Source organism: Athene noctua, chromosome 3, assembly GCF_965140245.1.
Source record: "Athene noctua chromosome 3, bAthNoc1.hap1.1, whole genome shotgun sequence".
Taxonomy (NCBI): Eukaryota; Metazoa; Chordata; class Aves; order Strigiformes; family Strigidae; genus Athene; species Athene noctua.
The window spans coordinates 60,525,554-60,552,037 of NC_134039.1; the positions used below are offsets into that span (position 1 = coordinate 60,525,554).

The 26,484-nt window shown below is 39.3% G+C and overlaps 1 protein-coding gene across 1 annotated transcript in view; it reads left to right on the top strand.

Moving 5' to 3' along the window:
• The window catches only part of CFTR (CF transmembrane conductance regulator), a 90,986-nt gene that overhangs the window by 55,886 nt on the left and 8,616 nt on the right, over positions 1–26,484 (top strand). Inside the window, exons 18-23 of the mRNA XM_074901560.1 lie at positions 600–679; positions 6,103–6,253; positions 7,353–7,580; positions 9,675–9,775; positions 17,678–17,920; positions 21,523–21,678. Of these exons, the coding sequence (XP_074757661.1) occupies positions 600–679; positions 6,103–6,253; positions 7,353–7,580; positions 9,675–9,775; positions 17,678–17,920; positions 21,523–21,678 (959 nt within the window). The remainder of the gene's footprint in view (positions 1–599; positions 680–6,102; positions 6,254–7,352; positions 7,581–9,674; positions 9,776–17,677; positions 17,921–21,522; positions 21,679–26,484) is intronic.

Here is a 26,484-nt window from a genome sequence, read left to right on the forward strand (position 1 = left end):
TTGATACAGAGTTCATTATATAACTGGTGCAACAAGTTCCACCTCCTGCTGTACATGAAGTTCCTATCCCATACCCTTCTTACTGTTGTGTACTAGATTACAGGAGGCACTGGTAAGTGACAATACAACATAAAGTGTCTCCTTAATTTTCCCATTATAGTCTTAATTCTGTTGTTATCTGATAATTAATACAGTAACTCTGCTCAGAAGCTAAGAACTGGTGTACAAACTCATACAAATGCTGATGTGCAAATTATCTGTGTATCAGCAGAGCCTGCTGCATAAGGGATACAGACTTTATCCTTTGTGCCTCCTGTCCTGTTTAATTATGTTTCTTTCTTGTTATTACATTTTCCTGGGGTTTTTCTGATATTCCAAGAACTGAAACAGAAGTTGTGGAGCCAGATTCCTCCAGGGAGAAAAGAGCTGTAGCTCTACTAAACTGTAATGGAATTGCCTGTACTATAAAAAAATCTTGTACTTATTCCTAATATATTGTATTCAGAAAAAGTTGTACTTTTTGTTAAAGTAATCCAAGTAGGATTTTGGGGGTGACTTTTTTTTTCCTTTTTTTTTTTTTTTTTTCCCTTAATCCATAGGTGGTATGCTTAACAGATTCTCAAAAGATACGGCAGTACTGGATGACTTACTTCCACTTACAGTATTTGACTTCATTCAGGTTTGTAGAATAAAAGTTCTAAAGTTTGCTGTCTTATAGCACTGTAAATTTTCAGTTGTACATCATGCAAAACAAATCATATTGATAAGAAGAAATAACTGGAATTAAATCCCTCTTCCTTTTTTTTTCAGTCTGTGTGTCTATTTACATAACTGCTTATCTTGTAAGTCAACTTCATTGCTTCTTTTTTGAGTTCTTGCCTATATGTGTACCTCCACTGTTTGTGCAAACCACTTCTAGTACTCAGGCTTGGAAACACTTTTGCCCTGCAGACCCCTACAGTACAAGAATCCCTGCTGCTGTCCACATATAACTTCAAAGGTGTATAGGGCATTCTTTAGTTTCTTTCAGTTATCTTTGCTCATTTTTTTTTTTTTTTTCATGCTATCCTTTGACTGATTCAGTCATTTCCATGACTTTACCTCCTTAGCTTCCTCCGTTCCCAGTTTGCTAGCATCACCCTTGATTTACTTCTCTTTTGTTGAATATATTCTTGGTTTTTCTGTTCTTTCATCTTCTGTGGAAACTCTTACAGGCCTGCCTTATTGGACAGTTTGACCCATGCTGATGTGCTTTCAACTCTCAACCAGGCAGTTCTTTTTCTTTTTTGTCTTTTTTTTTTCCCCTTCACAAGTTTGACTGACTAATTTTGTCTTTTATCCTTTGCATCTTTGTGTCTTCCCCTGAGTCTCTGGGATTAAAGCTGAGTCTGTCAAGCACTGGATAACTACTTGTGGTAAAGGAGAGCTTTAGATGACTCTGCTCCTTGGAGGAATCTTACATCCCTAAGAGCGGTAGAATTGCAAACTTTTAATTTTCTGGATGGAAAGACTTGTTTCCAGTATGACTCCTGGGAAACATCATGCTTGCAAAGTCTCGAGTTTTGAATTACCTTCCAATACATCCACCCTGAAGAGAACATTGAAGAAATACAAAGATAAAGGCAATTCCAGTGTTTCTCAAGGAGGATAGCATTCTTTGCTCCCCATCTTGCCTATTCTGAGACTGGCTCTGTGTGGATCTCAGCATCCTCAGTGTCCCACCACTAATGCTGCAATGCCAGCTTTTCCTCAGATAGAGATGATTCCCAGAAATTTTAAAAAATAAAAGCAAATCTTCCCCAGCCCTCCTGTTACTCTCTGCCTTTATTTAGGAGATGTGCAGGCCAGACTTAATCAACCCAAACACTCAGTTGCACAGATTGCCTGTCTCCATCTGTGAGTTTGCTCTGCTTTACAGTCCATACCAACATGATGGTCTGATAGAATCGAGTGCCTTTCCCTGTATCTTTTTTAGTAATTGATAACTTTGGCTCATGACTTTAGAGAGGCCAGTGCAGTACCACATGAAGAGGTTTAAGGACATTGCAGCTCTACTTCATGTCCTTCAAACATCATGAAGATTTGCTGAATGAGTAAACATGGACATTGAGATCTTCTCTGAATCATTAACGTCATCTTCAGTGTGATCAGGATTCACTACTGTCTTTTCTGGTGTGGCCATTTTGTTTCTGATATTTTTGATCTGCCATAGGAATGTTATTCCAAAAATATTTTAGTTTGTCTGTCTCCACATTTCAAACTCTCTACAAGAAACTGACTAGTTTTTCATGTTTTCAAGGACAAGGAAAATGCCTAGATTTGGCTCTTCTGATGCCTTTCAGAGGCTAACCTATGCTCTAATGTCCCATAGGTTCATCTCTGTCTTTTCAGTCTCAACAGCAGAGGCTTCAGAACATGCATGATAACTGCCCTGTCTTTCCAGGTTCTTCTGGTGAAGATCATTGAACCTACCCACTATCTTGACTGCTTTTTACTAGTCATCCCTTCATAAAAAATTCCTTTGATCCTCCACAGTTTCAGACTTGTTTGGCAGTTTCAGACTTCCTCTGAAAGATACAGAAAAATTATACATATGACTTTCTCCTTCTGTGGTGATTATTGCAGAGTCACAGAATGTGGGAGGGTCCTCTGGACCTAGGACCTGGGACCTCTGCAACCCCTCTGTCAAAACAGGTTCATCTAGAGCAGGTTGCTCAGGGCCATGTTGGATTTTGGATATTTCCAAGAGTGGATACTCCGCAAATTCTCTGAGTAACTTGTTCCAGTGTTTGACCAGCCCCACAATAAAAATGCTTTTTCTTACGTTTAAATGGAATTTTGTGCATTTCAACTTGTGCCCATTGTCTCTTATGTTCCCAGTGGGTGCCATTGAGAATAATCTGTCTCAGGCACCAAATACCTAGTGGTATTTATATAAATAGTATATAATTTTAAAATATATATTATTTCTAAAAATTATTTGTATATATACACAAATTTATAAAATATAAATATAATAAATACCATCAGATACTTATACAAAGTGGTAAGATCTCCTAAGCCTTCTCTTAAGACTAAACAATGCCATCTCTGTCAGCCTGTCCTTGCATATGAGATGCTGTAGTCCCTTTATCATCTTCAAGACCTTTCACTGGAGTCACTCCAGTATGTCTGTATCTCTTTTGTACTGGAGAGCCCACTCCAGATACCATCTCATTGTTACTAAAGAGAGGGGAAGGATCACTTTCCTTGATCTTCTGACGTGCTGCTGCTGTTGGCCTCCCTTGCTGCAAGGGGATGTTGCTGCCTCATGGTCCACCAGGATCCCCAAGGCCTTCTCTGCAAAGCTGCTTTCCAGTCAGTCAGCCTCCAGCTTGTACTGGTGCATGTGGTTATTCCTTCCCAGGTGCAGAGATCTACAGAGAAGGTTAGCTTCTAAATGTACTGGGATGCCTAAATCTGAGTCCAGTGGAGATGGACACTTTGTCTCTACTAGCCTTCAGTTTATGTTTGCATAAGTTCATCCTTCTGGCTTCTGAGCTTTTCCTAAGAACCTGACACAAAATTTTAGAGCTGGTTCTTACTCCCTCTTCTATGAGAATGAGCTGGTAGATGACTCTGGCTAACTCCTTGTTTAGGGACACTGCCTCCTTCTCTATTGCAGCTGTGGATGTCACAGCATAGTTTTCCTTAGGACTTCTACGGGCATTAGACAGATCAGGGGGCCTTCCCCTTTAGGGAGCAGGGCTTTTCATCCAGGATGAATGAGGCTTCAGGATAAAAGAGGCCAGGGTTACTCTCCTGTCATTGGGATATACCCTGTTGCCCATAAAAGAAGCAGTATCAACCTTTACATAAGTGACAAGAGATAACATCTGTAGTGTTTTCTCTGACAGCCATCTGACCTGCTTATGTACATCTTGGGTGTGTATTGTAGTCAGCTAATGACTGCAGTAGAATTACCACTAGTTTTAACATCCATCTTGGTCTTCTACCAGTGCTTACAGTGAGGTCATAATTTCTTGGAGATCCTTCATGTGAGATGCTGCTAAAATATATTGCTTGTCCCTAAGATTTAATATAGTCACACTCAAAAGGTCATATTGAACTCACTGGATTTATACCTATGGTCATGACTGATTTTCCCTAAATGATAAATTCCCATTGGTCAAACAGATTGGCTGATGCAGTCATTGCTACCCTGAACCCTCGCTGAATTTCTGTCTGTACCACCAGCTGCATTTTCCAAACTGGTGACACAGAGGAAGCACTGGAACATGTCTCCCCATCTGGCCTCTGTCCTAGGCCTGCAAGCTCAGCACCTGGGGTCACTGCAGCGCAGCACCGTGGCTCTTAACTGGGCTACATGAGCCCTTTGCTGACATTCCCTGACCATATGCCAATGTAGCTGGCTTGTGTGTTGAGTTTTGCTATTGCCTTTTTAGAGAAAGTGTCATCTTCTGTTTGACTTTACCCTTATTTTGTGTTTGGAGTTTATGAGATAGTACAGATTTTCATATTCAACTTTTTTGGGAAATTACTGTTGGAGCAGCAGTGAGAACAATATGGCACCATGGTGGCCTTTGCAAAGCTTGAGTAAATGATGGAAACAGGAATTAAAGCAGTCACTGTGTCACTGTGCAATCTTAAGTAATGCAAGAGCTGTATAATTTGGCTTAATATCAATTCACTCATTCACTTCCTAAAAACCAGAGATACAAGAGGTACTAAATTCTGCAGTTTGAAATAATGAGTGAACACAAATCCATTCTTTCATTGCTACAGACCAGTGCTATACAGCCTGCACAAGCATAACCCACATGTGTCACCATTCCTTTAAGAGAAATGAGGAAAATAACTAGTCCAGCTGTTACAGTAACTTTTTTTTTTTTTTTTTATAAACTTTGATGCTGCTATTGCATTGCTTATATTTCTGATGAAAAAAAGGGTAGGAAACCTGGAACATGCTTACCATATTTGTGAAAGACCTCTGACTTGGAGTACTGGGAATTTAAATCCTTCTTTGAATTTATGTGGATGTAGTAGCAAAAGCATGAACTGCAGGTCGCTTCCTAATGTGAAATTAGTTTTGTCCTCCATCTGTTTCTTTGCTGACTGGTCATTTGCAGTGATGTTTCAACGTGATGTTCATAATTTTGTCCAAATTTGCTATTTGCATTTGCTTAAGGCTGATAAGTTTGCAGTTTGAAGTAGCTGTTTAGTGTGAAAGGTAACATCCTGATACAAAGCAGAGCTTTGCTATCCTGTGTACACTGATATACTTGATTTTCATTACATTCAGGTATGAGACAGTCTAAGTGCTTAAGGTGCTTCTAGTGTAAAGACACTGATTTAGCTAAATATTTCTGGAGCTACTGAGGATCAGGTCTTATGAGAATGGTAGTAGTCTTTTGTGAGTGAAATAGATTAACTCTGGAATTAATTTTTTTCTTTTGAGTCATCTGTCACCTTAAAACATCTTTTTGTCTCCTGAAATTGCAAATTTTTCATAGCACAAATCGTCTTACGACTTTACTTCCTGTCTTCTGATCAGGATGAGTAGTAGTGCTAGTTTCATATGCGGGTTCCAGTCCCTGAAGCAAGTGATGATGTGTGACTTCCCACTTTTTCTGACCCTCAGAAAAACTGCTTGGCTCAGAACGTGCAGGAGTCTGGCACTCAGCTCCTGACAGTCCAGCACACCTAGTCCAGACAAGACAGGGACAGCACCGGTAGGTCTGGGAGGTGGCTGCAGATATTGCAAGTGTTTTCCTTACAGTTTTAACTGGAGAGTGAGTGCCTAGCTGCCATTGGTTTTGTGTGGCTTCATAATTTAGAAGCCTGCAATACTGGTTGTACTACAGAAAACACTTCTTCCATCTATTGAAAGGTGGCAGCTTATTCCAAAATGTTATGGATCTGGTCTCAGTTATTCATGATCTTTTCATGGAGGTTTGTTCTCAGCTGCAAATCCTACTTAGGCTAGTACTTTTATGTTTGTTGAAACAATACATAGTTGCCATAGGAAGAAGATTCATCACCAATCTAGTCTATAAAATGACAAGTTTACTATATCAATAGTATTTTTCTTTCATTCTACAGTTAATACTGATTGTGATTGGCGCTATAACAGTAGTCTCAATATTACAACCCTACATCTTCCTGGCATCAGTGCCTGTGATAGCAGCCTTTATTGTGTTAAGGGCATACTTCCTCCACACTTCTCAGCAGCTGAAACAACTGGAATCTGAAGGTAGGAGCAGCAAAATTGGTAGACTTCTAAATCCACAACAAATCAATTGAGAAGTGATTCACCCTTTCACCTCTTCTTTACCTTTTCTCTTGCAAGATGCCATTGTCTCTCGGAGCAGAACACATCTCCTTAAAGCCAGTGCTGTTACTGATCCAGCCAATACTGAGTGCTCTGCTGCCAAAGATCAATGGAGATCTTTTTAAAGCTGGGGCTTTATCACCACTGCAGCTGAAAACAAATAAAATCCTGACATACACCTTTCTTGAGAGTAAACATAACTTGAAAAATTGGGGTCAGACTTAGTATGTTCCCTATGAGTTTGTTTCTTTGTAAGAAAAAATTAGAATGGATGTATCTTGTCTGCAAAGAATTCTTATTTCTGAATAAGTTATTTGACTAAATTTCCTTTGTCTTCTCCCTTTAAGAGACTAAAATGTTCCCAATAAAATAGAAAACCTCATTTTGAAGCGTGGGTTCACAAATCAGGCACTGTGGCCTGGCTTTACAACAAACTGGCAGATCCTCAGCAAATCAGTCCTGAAGCTTAACTGATGATTATCTTCCCTTTTACTTAAGTGTAATTCTGAAATTCCTCAGATCTAAATCTAAATTTCTTTGACGTTCATAGGGATCCAGCATTGGCTCACCAGTTTTTATGTAATGCAAGATCTGCTTAAAATTACCATGTCAGTACCGTTGAATCCAAAGCATTAAAGTATTCTGCCTGTACTAAAAAAACTTCACTTGATGGAGTTATCAGAATTGGAGGAATTCTATTTGGCTGTGGAGGAGCCACCTTTCTCTTGTGTCATTTTACAGCAGGCCAGGAGCTTCCCCAAGTAGTGTGTTAACTATGAAGAATTAATGTGATCCCTTCCTGGCAATACACTGAATGGAATTTCAACCCATTCATGCAAAGACTGTTGTTATATATCCTGTGATAGGATTGCCTCAGTCAGGTATTCCAACAGCCTATGTAAATAAAACACTGACAATAGTTATACTGCTGTGAGTTAGAGCACAGGGCTGTGTATTTGCATTATATCAAAGATATTTGCTTATGAGTGTTTATGATGTTTCTAATTTAAACACTTTACAGCTCGAAGTCCAATATTCACTCATCTTGTTACAAGCTTAAAAGGGCTGTGGACACTGAGAGCTTTTGGGCGGCAGCCGTATTTTGAGACCTTATTTCACAAAGCCCTGAACCTACACACAGCAAACTGGTTCCTCTACCTGTCAACGCTACGCTGGTTCCAGATGAGGATAGAAATTATTTTTGTTGTCTTTTTTGTTGCGGTGGCATTCATCTCTATCATAACAACAGGTATGGTAACTTTACTGAAATAGAAGTCTTCTGCTTCAGCTCAGCTTTAGAAACTTCTGAGGGAAATTGTTGCAAAATTTAGTATACATTGAAATAACTGATTTAAGTGTCAGTCTGATATCATACTGATTTAAGTATGTCATAATAGTAAACACAATTTAATTAAAATAGATTTCACCATTATCTTCAATCTACTGTAGTAGAGGACTTATTAAAGGGATTAATCTGAAACTAATATTTGAAGGGACAGAAATTCATTTTCTTGACTGTAATTGCTGTAAAAGTAATCATGTGTTTTAAGCCACATTAATTTAACCATGTTAGTGTACTGAAAAGCTTGGATGTTGATTATCATCTGTATAACTCACAGTTTTTTAGTAAATAGAGGTTAATGTTTCTCCCATTTGCAAATGGCTAAGACATACAAAGTTTTAATGATCTTTTAAAGCCACACCAATAGCAGAAATAGTCATACAGTTTTCTAATTCCCAACCCACTGACCCACTTTCCAGTGTGAAGTTTTGCAAATTCCATTCAAACTTCCCTTAAAAATGCCTCACCACTCCTACTAAACCCAGTACATGAATGAGTATCTCTCTATACCTACTGCCAGGCACAGCCAGTCTCCAGCAAGCAGAAAATAGTAGAATAGTGTCCCCAAAATTCCCCAAAATTGGAAAAATTCAGTTCTGTGGAAAAACTCAGCAAGTTTAACTACAGATTATTTCAAAAATGGTTTTTAATTCTACACTTTTGTGATGTATGTTTTTTGAGTTCGATTGTCAGCCATTATTCTTCCACTACTAAATTTTACACTAAACTTTGTGTGCAGGATGTGGGTGCAGTTTCAGTACTGTGGTCACTGATGAGCAATTACGTGCCGATATTGTGAAGGAGGGTTTTGGTTCTAACAATATCCAACTTTCATTTGATCATAGTTCAGTGTTAAAAAGGAGTTATATAAAAGTGTACATTTTATCTAATATTGTATTGTGTATGAAATGCTCTCCTCTATTTCTTGTATAAGGAGCTCTCCTGATTCTTAGGAAAAAAAAATCCAACCACACAAATACTTGTGTATGAAAATGAGCTCCTGCAGTACTTTTGTTACAAAGGAGACTTTTAGTTCCCCTAGAATTCATAGGCAAACAGTATCCCTTGGTGCCCCTCTCATTTTTTACTTTGTGTGATTAGTAGTTTGGGGTTTTTTAGGAAAAATGTTTCTTGTGTTATTGTTTTTCTTGATATTTTATTTGAGAAAAGAAACACTTTTTAAAAACATGAAAATTTGTCATCTTGCCACTATTGTAAACTTTACTATTATAGGTAATAGTCCTTGAAGTAACACTAAATTCCTTTCTCAATCTGACAGCTTTCAGAAGGAATATTTTGCTTGTATTGTTTATTCCTGTAATTACTCTGATAATGAGATGTCTATAAGCAAAACAGGAGGAAGTTTGTTAAAGAAAGCCATAGAAGAAATGGAGAAATCATAGAAAGGCATTTGTCTTAAATTCTCAATTCCATTTAACACATAGTGAGATTAAAAATCAACAGTGGGGTAGTTTACATGCTTGGATTGTATTGTATGAACTCATAAAGGAAAATCCCATCATTGTTACAGCAGAGAATTAAAGCAAAATAATTTATATCTGCATCTTTGTGAAACAGTACGGAGACATGTCCTCTATTTGTTCAAGAAATGAAGATGTAAACCAGCACAACTATTTTGAATTTTAAAGTTGTTATCTGTGGTGTTTTAATTAGATAAGAGTAATTTCACAGATTCATATCTGTTGGAAAAAAGAAATTAAAATCAATGTTACAGAGGCCTGATTCTGTTTACAGTTTAAGTACCAAGATTTAATTTTTTCTTCTGCCAAAGCAAGATCAGGGTTTCTGCTGAATTCAGTGCCAAAGGCAGGTGCTTAACTGATGATTAAGTGCTCAGTCCTTTGTATAATTAACAAAGCCATGTTTTCTCCATGAAATAAGAGAGAATGTAAATATGTATTTGAAGATATAGATGCTAATTGTCTGATTCCTATTGGCTTTTTATTTGCATATAAATTGAATGTGTTTTTTACTCTGCAGGTGATGGACCAGGTAGAGTTGGCATTATTCTTACTTTAGCTATGAACATCATGGGAACCTTGCAGTGGGCAGTAAACTCAAGCATAGATGTGGATAGTTTGGTAAGCATAAAATTCACTGTGCTGTGCTTTCTTTTGAGGAATTGCCTTATTTTGTATATTATGAATGTTCAGTGAATTATTTTCAGAGTTGGATATCAGGCATATGTGTCAAACATGTTCCACACATACTTTTCATAGCAACCTTCTGGCTTTGGCACAGCACAAACTGATTTTTTCTGTGAACAGAAATTTTCCTGAACTAAAATAGGCCACAGCAAATAATGGCATTTGAGGATTCAGATTGCAGATGTAGCAGTAATGGGAAAGCTTCGAAAAGCCTTGGAGTTGTTTTGTTATGATTATATACTGTACTAAGGTATATAGTATATAGTAAGGTATATACCTTATAGTAAGGTATACACCTACTAAGGTATATAATATACCTTATTTGGTCTACTTAAGGGCTTTGCACAGCAGATCACTATGGATGTTTTTGAGCTCCTTTCATGCAAAATCAATAGTGATTTAAAAATCTGTCCTGGACTTTCCTGTGGGTTCCTTTTCTGGTTTTGTGTAAAATAACCTCTGATGTAAGGCTTCAGAGTTGTATATGTTGATCCGTTTAATTTGTGTAGTTAGTATGTTAGTTAGGATTGGCTTTAAAACAGGATACTTCATAAGGTTAACTCTTCATCAGCTATTTGTTGAGGTATGAGAAGCAGACAGGAAACTCATAAAAGAGTATGTTTGTTCTTGCAGTTTTCATCATACCTTAGCTTAAATGTATGACAGTTTTAGATCTTATTTTTAAATTAAATTTACTTCTCTCTTTTACACTTCAGGCATTCTAGGGTTTACCTTAGACAGGATTCTTGTAATAAAATACAGTAGTCTTATAAAGCAAAAAAAAATCCCACATCCAGTCATACCCTCTCTGAACCCTAAATTAGCTTCATTAGCCAAGCATTTCAGTATTGGAAAACAAACAGCTTTTACAGCAGATCTTGGAGACCATTAAACTCTGACAAGCTGAAATCAGTTTTCATTTGAAGAAAATATAATTGGGGCAGATGGTGACAGTGAAGGAATATTTGCCAGTTCGACACATTTTTTTTTACATAAGTTATTCAACCACTCTCATCCTGAAGGAAATCCTTGAGCCCCAAAACTGGGAATTAACCATTTACAACATCTAATCTCTTGTTTACACATGTGACTGGTGATAGTCCAGAAAGCTGACTGCCATTCAGGGACACTTTTTTTCCCTATCCACCAATAGTTTTATGCTGACTCTTTCTTTGCTTGTTAGAACAGCCTGTCTCAAAGGGCAAGCACTTTGCAAAAGGGCTTCTGTGCTGTAACTGCAAGACACACTGAACAGCAGTTGTATGACTGATAATGAAGTAAATCGTGCCGTTGTTAAGGCATGACAGTGACAACAATGTTCAATCAGCTCTCATTTGTAAACTCCATCTTAGCTCTGTAAGACATAATGTGATCCCTTTGAGTATAACAATCTGTATAAGAATCACGTGCATGTGTTTTATGGCTTAATGATGGTGTGAAAACTGATGGCATTTCACAAGAGCTACAGAGAGTCTTAATGTAGGATTCAGATGGTGCTGGACACACTAGTGTTTTAATAATGAACTTACGCTTTTTAAAAATACAGTGATGTTAAAATGTCATCTATTAGTTGCAATAAGGAAGTAACTCCCTTTCCCTTGAAAAGAAATTCTCAAGTTGCTTTAGACATTTGTGAGTCCTTTTCTCTACATTAAGACAAACTACTGTACTGGAGCACCAGTTATATTAATGATAGCCTTCTAAGGTGCATCAGTTTATAGGTGGATCCTCTGCCCACCCCTCTCCCATGGATTTTTAGGTATCCCAGATGACAAACTAATAGGTATTGCTGGCAGGATAGTTTTCCTGACATTCCAAAGCTGTTCCTGTGCACAAGCAGATAAGAATAGCTTCATGGTTTCAAGATAATAAAACTGCTTCACTGGTTGATGCAGATGTATTATTTCCCACTCTGTATTCTTTACATTTAGCACTTCCCTCTTTAAAGTGTTTTACAGTCATTTTGTTACAGATGTCCTGCAAAGACTTGCATGTTTGCCTGACTTAGTAGTCTGTTTGGTTACACTCTATTTTTCTCTCAGGGGGTGCTTTGAAGCTCCTCACAGGACCATGTTAACTAGAATTGACACATGCCCATGTGTCTCCAGTTACACATATGCATGCACTGGAAGAGGTGACATCATTTTTGCCCTTCCTCGAGCAGCTGTGACATCCATGCTTACAAGCCTGCACACAAGCATGCCTGAGTGTGTACCACATTTGTAGGTAGCAGTCTGTGGTTGTCAGAGAAGCTGGAGTTTCCTGCAAGTGGTGGAAACCCATGTACAAAGATAGCTGCTGTAATTAGTACATAACATTAAGCTCGTACTGAGTTTTTTTACAAGATATGCAAGGTACAGGACATCAGTGAAATAAAGGCAAGCAAAAGGACAGGAAGGCAGAAGAGTAGGGAAGCAGGATCACATGAAGAAAGGAAAAATGTACCAGAAGAAATACTGGCCAAACAGATGGGTAGGTGGCAAATTTGACTTTATTCCATGCAATCTCCTTCTGTGACACTGAAATTCTGTGAAGAAATCTAAGTTTCTAGGTTGGATTTTGTTTTTACATACACAGATATTTTCTTTGAAGCAATTTCTGTGGAACTGGTTTGGCTTTAACTGAAAAATTCCCATTGTCTTTTAATACCCCATAATGGTTTTGGCATTTCATTCTCTAGAGCCCTGACACTTTATCTGCTCTGCTTTTTTTTTTTTTTTTTTTTTAAAAAAGTGGTCACTCTGACAGCTAGCCATTGTTTCATTTAAAGCTACCAGCTGGGCTAGATTTATCTTTTCACTTTGATCATTTCTGCTAATACGCCTTTAGCTGGTTTTCGGTCTTTTTCTTATCCCTCCAGGCAGTCTTGTAGCATTTTTAAGTTTTTTCCTTCATAAGGAAATAGAAAATAAGTTTTCCAGTAAGTGCTGCTTTCACAGATAAGCATTGGTTAGTCCCAGTGGACTGTTTTAATGCTTTATAACCTCCTCCTTCACTCATATGTATCCTGCAGTAGCAGCACTATAACTGGGAAGGACAATTCCTTTTATCTGGGAAAGAGAAAACGCCATACTTTTACTGTTGCCAGGATTACTTATGTAAGGAGATATAAAAAGTCCTCCAAAGAGATATTAAATTCACACTTGCTGAACCTCACAGTGCCCCACACTGTACATCAGGGGTGCTGAAGAATTAAAGTAGTACATGGTAGAGGACCAAAGAAAAAATTAGGACTGTGAAAAATAGTGATGCTTTTACATCTGGTTTTCATGCTTTTATTTTCCCATGCTATTTCTTCCTATCCTGTTCAATAGTTTGGGTTTTTTTAGACTAGGACATGATCTTAATATTATTTACTGCTGTAAGCAGAAAACCTGAGAACACTTAATTCTCAACATTTAAGTAGACATTTAAGTAGACTGTACAATCTACATCAGAATGACTGTTCTCAGAGTGGGGTGTTGGTCATCTGGAAGAAAAATCTGTTAGAACATTTCCTTTTCTGCCTGCAAGACAGCGTGAGAAAGAGCAAAAAATTCAGTACAAGTTTGACATGAACTAAATATTTCATTTTTGCAGTTTGGAAGAGGAGTGTATGTCTATAAGTGCACCCAAAATGTAACAGAAGATGTGACATTTCAGTAAAACCACATGGTCTGCCTGCATTGACCCATTTTTTGCAGTGACTTAATGCAGAGGGTTTTTTTACAACATGAGCCATTGAACCAACCTTTCATAGGATCTCTTAGTTGCACACTGCACTTTCCAGAAAGAATGTTTTCAAGGAGGTGGTGTCTTGCAACATGGTCATTTAACACTATGCATGTCTGGTCTGCAGAGGGTAACTGCTCTCTTTCTAGCAGAAGAGAACATAGGGCCTGATGAAATTAATTATATTAGATTACTTGTAAAAGAATTACTTCTTCCGCTTTCTGGAAATATACATTACATAATTATATTATGAATTCTTCTTCAACATTAAGAAGAGTTTAAGTGATATTAATGAGAAAGTAAATTAAAGAATTTGCAGTGTTATTAAAATCTCAGTAAAATACAGTTAGGCAAGACTAAAAATAGTGTATTATGCTTTAGACATTTTTAGATGGAAGTAGTAAATATACTCCTTTATTCTAAAGCATTAGTTAGTTAAAGAATGTGAATACAGCAGGCACATTGCTGATGGGAATAATGGATAAGAAGCTTGCTGTCACCTACACTATACCTGTCATTATGAATGACAGAAGATTTCTACCTGTGAAAGGAAGAATTGATATCTTTGTAAAATGTTACTGACATTTATGCTGCATTCTGCCCAGATGTAAATCATAATTCAAATTACAGATCCAGGAAAGAATCCTTTTGAACTGATTTAAATTATTAAGCTGTCTAAAATATCTGCATATGTGATGTGACTGACAATTCTCTCAGGGGAGCTGGGCCATAGAGATGAAATTTTCTGTTGTAAGGGAAGGCTCTTTGTCCAGCTGGCTTCATAACAGATTTTAACTAGTGTGTAATGGTAGGATCTCTTGGGCAATTACAGGGAATCCCTGCCTGTACTAATGTTCACAGCTCTTGATGAAGCCAAGAAAGACCTTCATTTCTGAAGTGACAATACTTCAGTAAAGATAATATTTTTGAAAACAAATGTACCATCACTGATTAAAATAAATACATGGTGCCCATTGTGGGATTCACTATAGACAGTCAGACAGGAAGAAAATTTTCAGTCTGATCCAAGGTCTTTCTGTGTCACCAAAGTGAGATGACATTCATATATCAACATGATGATGACCATGCCATTCCATCTTGCACAGTGATTGAGATGGAAATTGTAAGTGATAGGCTTGGGTTTTAGCATGCTTTTCAAAACTTCTGTCACAATTGTGTTTCAAGATGCTGAGATGTAAGTTATGATCCCAGTATTTCCTTGCATTGTCTATAAATTTGCTTCCAACCCAGCTAACAATATTTCAGTCTTGATCGAAGAGCAGGAAGAAATGGTCAAGTAGATTCACTTTGCAGAAGGAGTACAAAAGCCATTAAACAAAGTCAAAGATGTACAAAGCGTTTTCCATAATGCCACTAAAGAGAGATATATTACTGGGAATATGGATTAGAGGACAAATCCTAATAATAAGGTCCAGATATTCCTGGATGCAGTAGCTATGCAGGTATCTATTTATTATTTTATTTTGCTAAATAATTTCTGACCAACAAGAATTGACACTACTTATAGTTTATTCTTGCTGTTTACAAGGACAAATTTTGGTAAAATAAGGAATCTAGTTAATTAAGTTAGTTGGACTAATGCTCTTAGGAACCTGAATGTAAAATAAAGTCACAGCTTCTTCAAGTAAGGGACTGAAATTTGTTTCCTGGATAGCAGGAGAGAAACAATAGGAAATTTTGGAGGCTCTAGGACTACCAGCATGAACAACATTCTCTGAAAGTATATTAGAAACGACAGCCCCTTTAGAATGGATTAGTTAATGAAAACAAGCTATGCATTGGAGGTCAAGAAGCACATAGAGAAGAGACACTTGCCAAAATCAGAGTTAGACTTCTGGATAAACACTTGATTTCAGTTTTCAGTAAAAGGGCAATGTTTAATCTGGGGAGTTGAATTTGGACCAAAAGGTGGAAATGGGATTTGCAATATCTGAGGTGGCAACTATATGCAAAAACCAGCCTAGCTGTGGGCATGTAACTGAGTTAAGATCCTGTTTTCCCTAAATTTCCTGTACAGTTTGTGCAGGGACACATACACCACCCATGAGTCAGTCCATCTAAAATCGGAGTATTCAACTAAGTGTAATTAGGTTCTGCAGTTGGACATTTTGGTTTAAACATGTGAAACCGGGCTGGAGCAATGCCACCCCGTGCATACAGACCAGGTGGGACCAGACGTCCCATCCTAGGGTTTAGGAAGAACTGGCTGAGAAGCTGGAGGTCTGCTAATGGCCACTGACAGTGGTGGTGGCATGTGACAGAATAATAACTGTCACTCTTGGTTAAGAAGGAGAAATGGGAAGTCATTGATACCATCATCAGTTTGTTATCTGATTACAGTAGTCTTTAGAAACTATTTTGAAGATTTAATTAAAGATGCAGTTCTTACAGAGTGAATTCACTCAGATTTACTGACATGAGGGTTGCATCAGACTAACCCAATAACTGTGTTCGGTGATTTATTTTCCAGACAAAAGTAATGTAGGAGATCTCATTTGTCTTCAGGAAAGCACTAGCTGTGGGTCTGTTTCGGAAATTATATAAATGAAGGAGATCAGGTTTATTACAAGAACTGTAAACTAGTTAATGAGTTGGACAGAAAGGAAATGGCATTAAGGTGCAAGTATTAAGCTGTGGAGAGACTACTCAACAAAGATTAGATTTGTGGCTGAGCTCATTTTAATCTTTTTTAAGTGCTCTCAAGAAAGAAAAAAAAGTTGTGTTGAAGAAATCTGCCAAAGGCACAAAGCTGAAAGGCATGTTAGCATGAAGGATGCTGGGAGTTGAAAGGTATTAGGTGACTTCAAATGCCAGATATAAAATAGATTTCAGTAACTGAAGGGCAAAGGCTTGAATTTAAGGACAGCTAAGAATAAGCCCTGTTGTAAGTATCTCCTCTGTTAGAAATGGCTAAGATGAAGGAAAGCTTGGCTGACTGCTGCTTAATCAGAGGGTGACTATAAAATGTGACTGTGAAGAAAGTACCATATGATCCTAGGATGTATTAATCAGGATATTCCTAATATAGATAGAAAAGTATCAATGCCATTGTATGATGTCCTTGTGAGACATCCACAATGCTATGTACATTCTTGTCAGTCAGGAAAGATTAATTTGAACACGGATGTTTTAAAACATATGTGAACAAGGAGAACATATGTTAAGAAAGAGGCTTAAAAATGGATTTTCTTTAGTCCTGGAGAACAAAGGGTGACTGGATCTAAGGTAGGCCTCTATAAATTAATGGGGAAATCAGCTAGGAAAAATAACTATTTAGAATTTTAAACTAATAAATTTACAAGAACAAACTGGTCCATAGACTTAAAAATGTGTTTTCTGACCACCTGAGCAGAGAAGTTCTAGTGGAGGAGATGAATTGCCTATTTATTAATTGATCCTTGACCCATTTAGAAAAAAAAAAAAACAAGATGATCCCTTCTAGTCCTATGCTCCTTTGAAAATTCTCCAAGACTGCTACTAGCAACCTCTGTCTGAAGTTCATGAACTACAGGACTTGATTATTTCACCTAATATATATAATTACTGATATATAATTAATTATCATGGATCTTCCTACTAATTTTTTGGTAAAATCTATAGATAATTTCTCATAAAAGACTCAGATGCTGATGTCTGATTATTGTTCCTCTTTACTTGATGCCACTGCTTTACATCTTTCAAATTCCACAGTCTGCTGCTCTTTGGAGATCAATCATTATTCGAGGAACTTCAGTTTTTGTGTTGGGCAACCCTATACAGGAGGAAAGAGTTGAAGAGTCCAAGAATGCTTTCATGATCATATTTTGTTTTCATAAATACAGGTGATTTACAGATTTCAAAATACATTTTTAAGGGTAGAAAGAGCTATTGTGTCCATTTAAAAAGGAAGCAAGTGGAATCACATGTTGGAACGATGTCAGTACTGCAAGAGCAATAGAATCTAGAGCTCTATACAAGAAGTGTCCTACCATTGAAAATTATATCATGGTATAACTTACACAGAAAATAGACTCACTGTTCTGCCTAGGAATTAGGAATAATTTGATTTAATTTGTTTTGATAGCTATTAATTACAATTAGAATACTGTTTGTTTTGATTTGTAGATGAGGTCTGTCGGACGAATATTTAAATTCATTGACATGCCAACAGAAGAGACGAAAAACATTAAGCCACAGAAGAAAAACCAGCTTTCAGATGCCCTTGTAATTGAAAACAGGCATGCAAAGGAAGAGAAGAACTGGCCATCCGGGGGCCAAATGACTGTGAAGGACCTTACAGCCAAATACAGTGAAGGAGGAGCTGCTGTGTTAGAAAACATTTCCTTTTCAATAAGTTCAAGGCAGAGGGTGAGACATTGTTTTGCTGTGTTTTATCTGACTTCTATTCAGCTTAACTATAAAAATATCATTATAAACCTATTCATTGACTGAAGAATAGGTTGAGTTCAGTAAGGTTTTGTAAATGAAGTTGTCGCAAGACAAAATAATCATCTAAAGCACCTAGAGAATGGAAATCTCTTGTGTCTCTTCTTAAAAAGAGCTCATCAGTAGGATTATTGGCCACAAACCAAAAAAAGGCAAGGAAAATCTGCCTCACTTATCCTAGAAATTTATACCTTGGTGAAGCACAGTGGGGATGTTTGCTGGCCACGAAAACCAGAATATACCAATAAAATACATGTGCATTAGTTCCTGAAATTGTATTCCTGTGGCTGAAGTCATCTGCTTTCTCCTTGTGGGGAGAGGGAAGCTTGCTGGAGTGCGCAGGTGCTGGGGGCAGCCTGACCCAGGTGGAGCAGGGCACAAAAGAATACCGGCTGCTGTGCCAAGGGTAACGCACTGCTGGCTCTGGTGTTGGAGGGTGGAGGTGCTGTCTCACTCGTTTGATGAGGGCTGTATGCCATCGCAAATTATTATATAACAAATCATAAACAGCTCTATTCTTTAGAAGATTGACAAACCTCTAATGTTCATGCGTGTTTGGGGTTGAGTTCAAGAAAGAACTTCAGTTTCGTGACAGCAGTTAGTCAGTTTGCTTTAAGTTCATGCTGAAGGACCATCATTGGTGGGGTGGGAAGAAAGGCTCACTCGGTTTCCTGAGCTGGAGCCTTGTGGATGAAGAGGAGATTTTAACTCTCCTACATTGATGAGAAAGCAGTTTCAGTGACTGTCCTTGCCATGAGGCAGTTCTTCACTCCTAGTTTGGATAGCACAAGTTTCTGCCAGGCTTGGTAGATCTGTCTTTGTTTGCATGAACTGAATGTCTCATCCACTAAATTTGAGGGCACCCAAAATTTTGAAACCAGGGGTCTGACTTCCTGTAGCACCATCCCGAAGCAGCTCTGCCTTTGGAAGAGAGGCACCTGCAATTCCTGGAGAGTAGAGGTGCAGTTGCAACTGCAATCTGCTGGATTTACTTCCTGGAAAATCCCTTGGAGCAACGGAGTATGGGAAATGGAAGATAATTTTGTATTTTGTACAAAGAGGGGGCAGAGCCATTGAAACGAAAATCCTTGTTTCAATGTCTGTGATTTGGGAACTCAATCCAATTTTGGTGATGAACCCTGGATTCAGAGGTAGCATTTCCAGAATTGGAGCATGCTCCTTAATCTGGAGAGGATTTGTCTCTGCCCCATAGGGAAGCACATATAAAACAAGCAGGAAAGGCAAAAGATCTCCTCTGCTGAGGGGGTGGAATGGAATGGAATGGAATGGAATGGAATGGAATAGAATAGAATAGAATAGAATAGAATAGAATAGAATAGAATAGAATAGAAAGAATAAGAATAGAGATCTCTTGGAAAGGACCTATAATGGTAATCTAATCCAACTGTCTGACCAGGGATGACCAAATTAAAGCATATTAAAGCATGGGTTTATCCAAATGTCTCTTAAACACTGACAGGTCTGGGGCATCAACCACCTCTCTGTGAAGCCTGTTCCAGTGTTTGACCACCCTCTTAGTAAAAAATGCTTCCTAATGTCCAGTCTAAACTTCCCCTGGGGCAGCTTTGAACCATTGCCATGTGTCCTGTTACTGGATACCAAGTTGAAGAGATCAGCACCTCCCTCTCAGGTGGTGATCTCTCCTCAGGAAGCTGTAGAGAGCAATGAGGTTACCCCTCAGCCTCCTTTTCTCCAAACTAGACAAGCCCAAAGTCCTCATAGGACATTCCTCCCAGCCCTTTCACCAGCTTTGTTGCCCTCCTCTGGATGCAGGCAAGGACCTTCACACCCTTCTTAAATTGTGGGGCCCAGAACTGCACACAGTACTCAGGGTGAGGCTGCACTAACACTGAATGCAGCAGGATGATCACCTCTTTTCACTGGCTGATTATGCTGGGCTTGATGCACCCCAGGATGCAGTTTTCCTTCTTGGCTGCCAGGGCACACTGTGGACTCCTGGTGAGCCTGCTGACGACCAGCACCCCCAGATCCCTTGCTGCAGGGCTGCTCTCCAGCCACTCCTCCCAATCTGTACCTGTGCCCAGCATTACTCCATCCTAGGTGCAGAATCTGGCATTTCAACTGGTTAAATTTCAACCCATTAATCATTGCCCAATGCTCTAATCTATCTAGATCCCTCTGCAAGGCCTCTTGTCCCTCAAGGGCATGAACAGCACCTCCCAGTTTTGTATCATCAGCAAACTGGTGCCTTCAGCTCTTACATCCAGACTGTTGATGAATATATTGAACGGAACTGGCCCTAGGATTGAGCCCTGAGGAACACCGCTGAGGACTGGCCACCAGCCAGCAGTCGTCCCATTCACTACAAGCCTTTTAGCTCTGCCCTTCAGCCAGTCCTTCACCCAGTGCACTGTGAACCTGCTCATCCCAGAGCTGGACAACTTGTCCAGAAGGATGCCATGAGGGACAGTATCCAAAGCCTTAGTAAAATCCAGTAAAACTACATCACTGCCTTCCCTTCATCCACTGGGCAGGTGACCTTATCATAGAAGGATATCAAATGAGTTAAATGGGGCTTTCCCTTTGTGAACCCATATTGAGTGTGCCTGATGATTGCATTATTCTTTAAATGCCTTTCAATTGTATGCAGTATGATCTTCTCCATAATTTTTCCAGGAACTGAGGTTAGATAAACAGGTCTGTAGTTCCCTGGGTCTTACCTCACGTCTTTTTTGTAGATTGGAATATAAATCTACCCAATGAATAGATTGGGTCAGTGCAACACAGCGCAGACTGCTCATCTGATTCAGAGGCCTGAGGTACTGTTATGGACAGGATGCCAGGCAGCAGGAAGAATTCCCTTCACCTTCACATGTATATTGTCACTCTACAAAAGTAGTCCACACTCAGGACATCAGTAGCTGTGTAAAACCCAGCTGTTGGAATAGCAGTATCTTGGCATTTGCTGATGGTTACTGCAGATATTGCTTGTTCCAACAACAGGTCAGTGCAATCTCACAAGGGAAACACAACATTTAAAAAAACCCCTGTGTATTATGTTTCTTCCCACCTAAGAGAGAAGAAAAGGCAGCACCAGCCGGGCAGGTTGAAGAATTGAATTGCTGCTTCAGGGTGGACAACAGTTTACAATAGTTACTAGAGTGATTCAACAGTGCTCCCTACTTGGTTTTTGTTTGCTGGATGGGGTTTTGCTGAATAAGGCTTCATAGCAAAAGAAAGGGGAAAGGCACAAAAAGCAGGACTAATCAGTACAAAATAAGAATATAAGGAAATTTCTGTTCTTCAGCTAAGGGGAAACTAACAGATTTTTCATCTTAGTTAATTCTAACAAAACAGTCTGGCCCAGTGTTTCATTCAGCCCTTGCTGTAGGCTTTTATCATTCCCAGATGAACAACATTTACTATCCCATTGAGATGCATTTGGATTGTTCTCCACTGCTGAGATTTCAAGTGTTTCTGCCTTGGCCTGTGGTTAATATGTCAGTAGTATTAAATGTTTACTTTTATGATTTGCATTGCAGGTGGGCCTTTTAGGAAGAACTGGTTCAGGAAAAAGCACTTTACTTTTTGCATTTTTAAGACTGCTGAATACAGAAGGGGATATCCAGATTGATGGAGTCTCCTGGAACACGGTCAGCGTGCAGCAATGGAGAAAGGCATTTGGAGTGATTCCTCAGGTAATGAGATTATTGTAATTTGTGTGCCTTTTATTTTCATTGGTTCTATATCCATATGCACATAATTACCTTCAAGCTGGAAGTTAGTTGTTTTATGCTGATAAACGAAACAAAACGCAAAGATTTTGTGAAAAGGGGAGTGAAATGGATGGATGCAATGCAGAGCAAACTACTTTTTGAGGGTTTCTATGACACTCACAGAAGAACTCTTCTAGAAATGGGAAGGTACAGCACACTCAAACAGAAGTGTTCGTAGCCTGCTTACCCCTTGTACCTCTGAAAGAGTTTACATGTTGATTCAAAATAAGATAGTGCCACCTGAAGAAAAAAATTCAATCAGTGGTGTTCTCAGCTACTGTTTTCTAAAGCCCTACATCACATACCATGGTAAATATGTGGATACTATACATTGCCTGCTTTCCCTGACAGGCTGCTAGCAGAATTACTGCTTTTCTCAGATTTTACTAGACCACTAGTTGATCTCTAACTTGGACTCATCACTTTTAGCTGTCACCTCTCATTACTATCATGATGCACACGTAAGGGAGCACTTCAACGTTCTTTATGCTTGCAGCAGTCCTGGCGTACGGGAAGTAATACCATTTCAGAGGTGAAGGAAGCAGCTCCTCATATGGGTTTAGGCTCCCTAATACTCTGAAATAACTGGAACAAGAAAAATAGTCTAAGGAGGAGCAAACAATTAAACCTAGAGCTTCTGAGTCCCTTGCCAATGTCCCCGCCACTGGACCAGTGTCCTATATTAGTTACAGCTCTGGTTTATCTGTCTCAAAAATTAATATTATTGGCTACATGCAGTAACACTGAAAAGTAATTGATCACTGTAAAGGTAGGAATGAAAACTGATGGAATGAACTGTATCATTTTAATGTCACGTTTTGTATTTTTGTTGTTGAAAGCTCTCAGTCCTTTCCAACAACACTGATACAGGAGTAACATGTATTGGCCTTCTCTTCTTTGACAGCTATACAGTGGATATTCTTCAGCTACTAAACATACACAGTCTTCCATAACAATGATGATAATTCCTTTGGAAATCTTGTGAGTGTGGGAGATTAAATTCCAGTAACAGCTGACTGTAATCTTACCAATGAGTCACTTGTGGTATTGGGAGGCAGAGGGACATAGCTGCAAATCAACCTGCCACACTGTGAGAGGACACGCAGTCTGTCCCACTTTTATCCATCCTTGAGGGGTGGCTACTAGCCCCAGAGACTAATCAAGTATGGTTTGATCCTTGGTCACCCACAAGCAGTGGGATAAATAGGTTGACCAATGATCTCCTTTTGAGTGTCAGCTGTCAAATCCTTATTGTGCTATTCCCCCATCCCATCTCTACTATAAAGGAGTTTCCAGCTGCTTTCTGTGCGTATTGCTTTGTTCCTAGATAGTCTAGTGTCTTAGAAAGCTGGTATGCTGCAATGAACATATGTGTGGTATAAAGCTGTTGTGCATTGACTACATGAGACGCATTAAAATAGTTGGAGAAACTCTGGGACAGGCAGCTGATTTAACTGAAAAATATGCTGTCAGGTTTACATTTTCAAAATAGTGTTTGGTTTTTTTTCCACAGCCATCATAGCAGAGCAGAGGTCTGTCTTCACTTTTACCCTCTGTTGGATACGTAGGTTAAATTCTGCTTTTTACTACAATACAACAAACCAAACTAATTGTAGTGAAGTCACTAATATGACTGTCACTCAGTTGCTATAGTCACTTCTAATCTCTTTCAGTGTCATGGAGGTGGGATTTAACGCTGACTGAGGTGTTCCTGATGGCATTGTCTTGGCTTTGGTAGCTGTTAAAAGATGCTGAAATGCTCATGCTGGAAACACAATGGCTTTGATTTTGCAAACACAAGAGGGACTCAAAATATAATTTTTATACTTAATGATCAGTTTTAAGTTGTGATAGCTTCCATGTCAAAAATGTTATCCCAGCATAACCTGAGTGGCATTTATTTAAAGTAGGCAAGCAAAGAAGACACAATTCTCTCTTTGTGCATTTCCACAATCATGCTCTGATATTTGCTCAAAGGCAGCAATTTTCAGCACTTTGACCTTGCCAGAACAGACCCTTTCTTCACTGCTAAGCTACACCCTCAACAAAACAGAACCAAGAGAGTGGTGGTGAGTCCACTGGTTAGATTTGTTTCTTGCCTGAGCTCTACCAACAGCCTGATTGGTCACACACTGCCTGCTGAGCTGAGGCTGGCTTGGCAAGCTGCCCTTTGATAGCTGACCTGTCATCACCCTTTTTGTCCTCTCCTCAACATTTTCACATCTATCTATTCCTGTAAACTTTTATTTCTTTATTATTACTGGTTCAGTTCTGCAGCATAATTGTTGCTTGCAAGTATGACAAAAAGTCACCCCTTCAGATAGAGGCAGCTGTGCAGTGAACTGTAAATGCAGCAGCATCTATTTAGTTTGGAGGACAGGTATGTTATACAGCTGTCCTCCAAAACAATAGCTGTATAGGAAGAAGGATGCTTTTACCAGAATAAGCTATGTTTCCATTGCGAAATTTTCCTATACAGCCAAATACAACTTTCTGTATTCCCTGTCTCTCCCATAGTTATTCTTTTGCTCTCAGCCCTTTCTTCCTTTGGGATGTGGTTGCCCAGCAAGGTTTCTGCTTTCCATCTCCAGCCATCCTTGGGAACACATACACTGAGGAGAAAACTGAATGCGTGGTAACAAGTAGCCTCATCCCAGTGAAAAATATGTTTAATAATTCTCATAGCTGAGTACTCACTATAGAGTCAGAAATTGTATAGAGAACATCCATCATTCTGCAGCCATCAGCAAAATGTGGGAGACATTTATTACATGAGCACTGTAACTTGCCCTACTGCTAGTGAGGTGCATTGTTAATTCATTGTTAAAATTACACATTTAGTTCAGTTTGGAAGTCCCTGATACATGGATCAGTGCCAAAAAATCCCAGCTCTCCATTCTCTGGAAGGTCACAAGAGTTGTCAACTTGTTTGCATGCTTCAGCTTGCAGCTTCTGTCCCGAAGCTGTGCCAAAGAACTGCACATTATGGCTCAAAAGTTCCCACATTCAGAACAAAATGAAGTTTTCACCAGCACTTTCCCAGCAGAGAAGAGAAATTGCATATGCCACCCTGCCTTTCCCAGTGAAACAGAAGGAGCCCTTTGTTCTCTGCCATTCACCTACAGCTTCAGAATGGAAAAAAAAAAAGTTGCCTTTCCTTTCCTGGGAGGTTGACCTATGGCAACACCTGGATATTTGCTGTCTCCAGGAGAGGCTTTGCTAACAACACAAGAACAGGGTTCGACCTGAGGCATTCTTCTTCATTAAAACCTTCCACCCCGCTCCTCTTCTTTCTCCCCAAGTTTCCCAATTTAGAATAAAAGAGCTTTTCCTCTGTGGGAACCTCACTGACGCGCACCTGCATAGCACACACAGTGTCCTAAGACACTGCCTGCCGTCTGCTCCATGCAGGCGGTGCTGGAAAGGCCTGCAGGATGGTCAGAGATCATGCTGAGCTGGAGCAGAAGCAAAAACCTGTTTCTTTCAGTATCTTAAATCCAGCTGTCAGTCAGTGCATTGCAGTGGCAAGGGATAAATCATATAAAACATGTTTCCTGGAGCAATCACAAGGAAGTTCCTTCCTGTAGTTCCTCACAGGGCTGCATGCTGAAGCACAGCCTGACCACAGTGCTGCTCCTGAAGGATATTTGTCATTCTCATGCAGAGCAATTACTCCAGGAAACAGGCTGTTTGAAGTATAATCACAGCCCATCATCTCTTCTTTCTGGGCAGTCCTTTCTGATGCTTCTTCTGCAAGAGTTTCTCCACCCCATTTCCAGGGTGAGGACATCCAGCTGCATCTGGTTTCAACACACTAAGGCTCTTTTGCGTATTGGTCCTCATGTAGATTGTACCCTGAAGTATTTAATGGAGTCAAATTGAGAAAATGCCTTTAGAAATTTGCCTTTGAATGGAGAACAGGAGACCTGCAGTCAGTTTTCCATTCAAATAAATAAGGAGAAACCTGAGACCCATACGGTGCTCAAAGGAGGGGATGACTTCTGGTGTCTTCTTGAGTGTTACTCCACTACATCCTGGTAGATCTCACACTGTTTTCTATGTGTGAAAACTCCGTATAGAGTTAAAATCAAGCTTAGCATGAAGAATAAGATTACTACAGTTTGTGGGACTGCCAGCTGACCAAGAAAACAAAACAAAACAAACCCACTTTTGCTCCTTTATTTTACTTAAGAAGTGATATTTCACAACTTTTATCTTTGTAGTTCCAACTTTTCAGTAGCTATCTCACTTTGTTCATTTTATCTGTCTGTGTGTGCCTGTCTTGTCTCCAGCACTGTTTCATTGCCTCTCACACGCTTCAGGGCTGTTCACTTTTGGAGGTCGTGGGTGTGGCTGTTTTGCAGCGTGCCAGGGCACTCTTGCAGAGTACTGCTCCCCAAAGGTTGTCCCGCAGGGACTGGGTTCCTGCAGGGCATTGAGACAAGTCAGCATCACCATACTGGGGAGCATCTGCTGCAACCGACCCATGCACAGAGCACCTGGGGACATTAACTAACAACCCTACACGCTCATTTGGGGCAGTATATAGGTGGTTTTCTGCATCATAGGTTCAGTGTTGCCAAGAGCACATCCCTTGTGTTTACCGGTAAGCTCTATGGGAGGTAGAGGTTTTAGCATCTTCAGAGGAGAACATTACAGAACTGGTCCCAAAACCTTGCAGAAAGTCTTCATTGCTCCTGTGTTCGTATTCTTGTTTGTAAATATCTT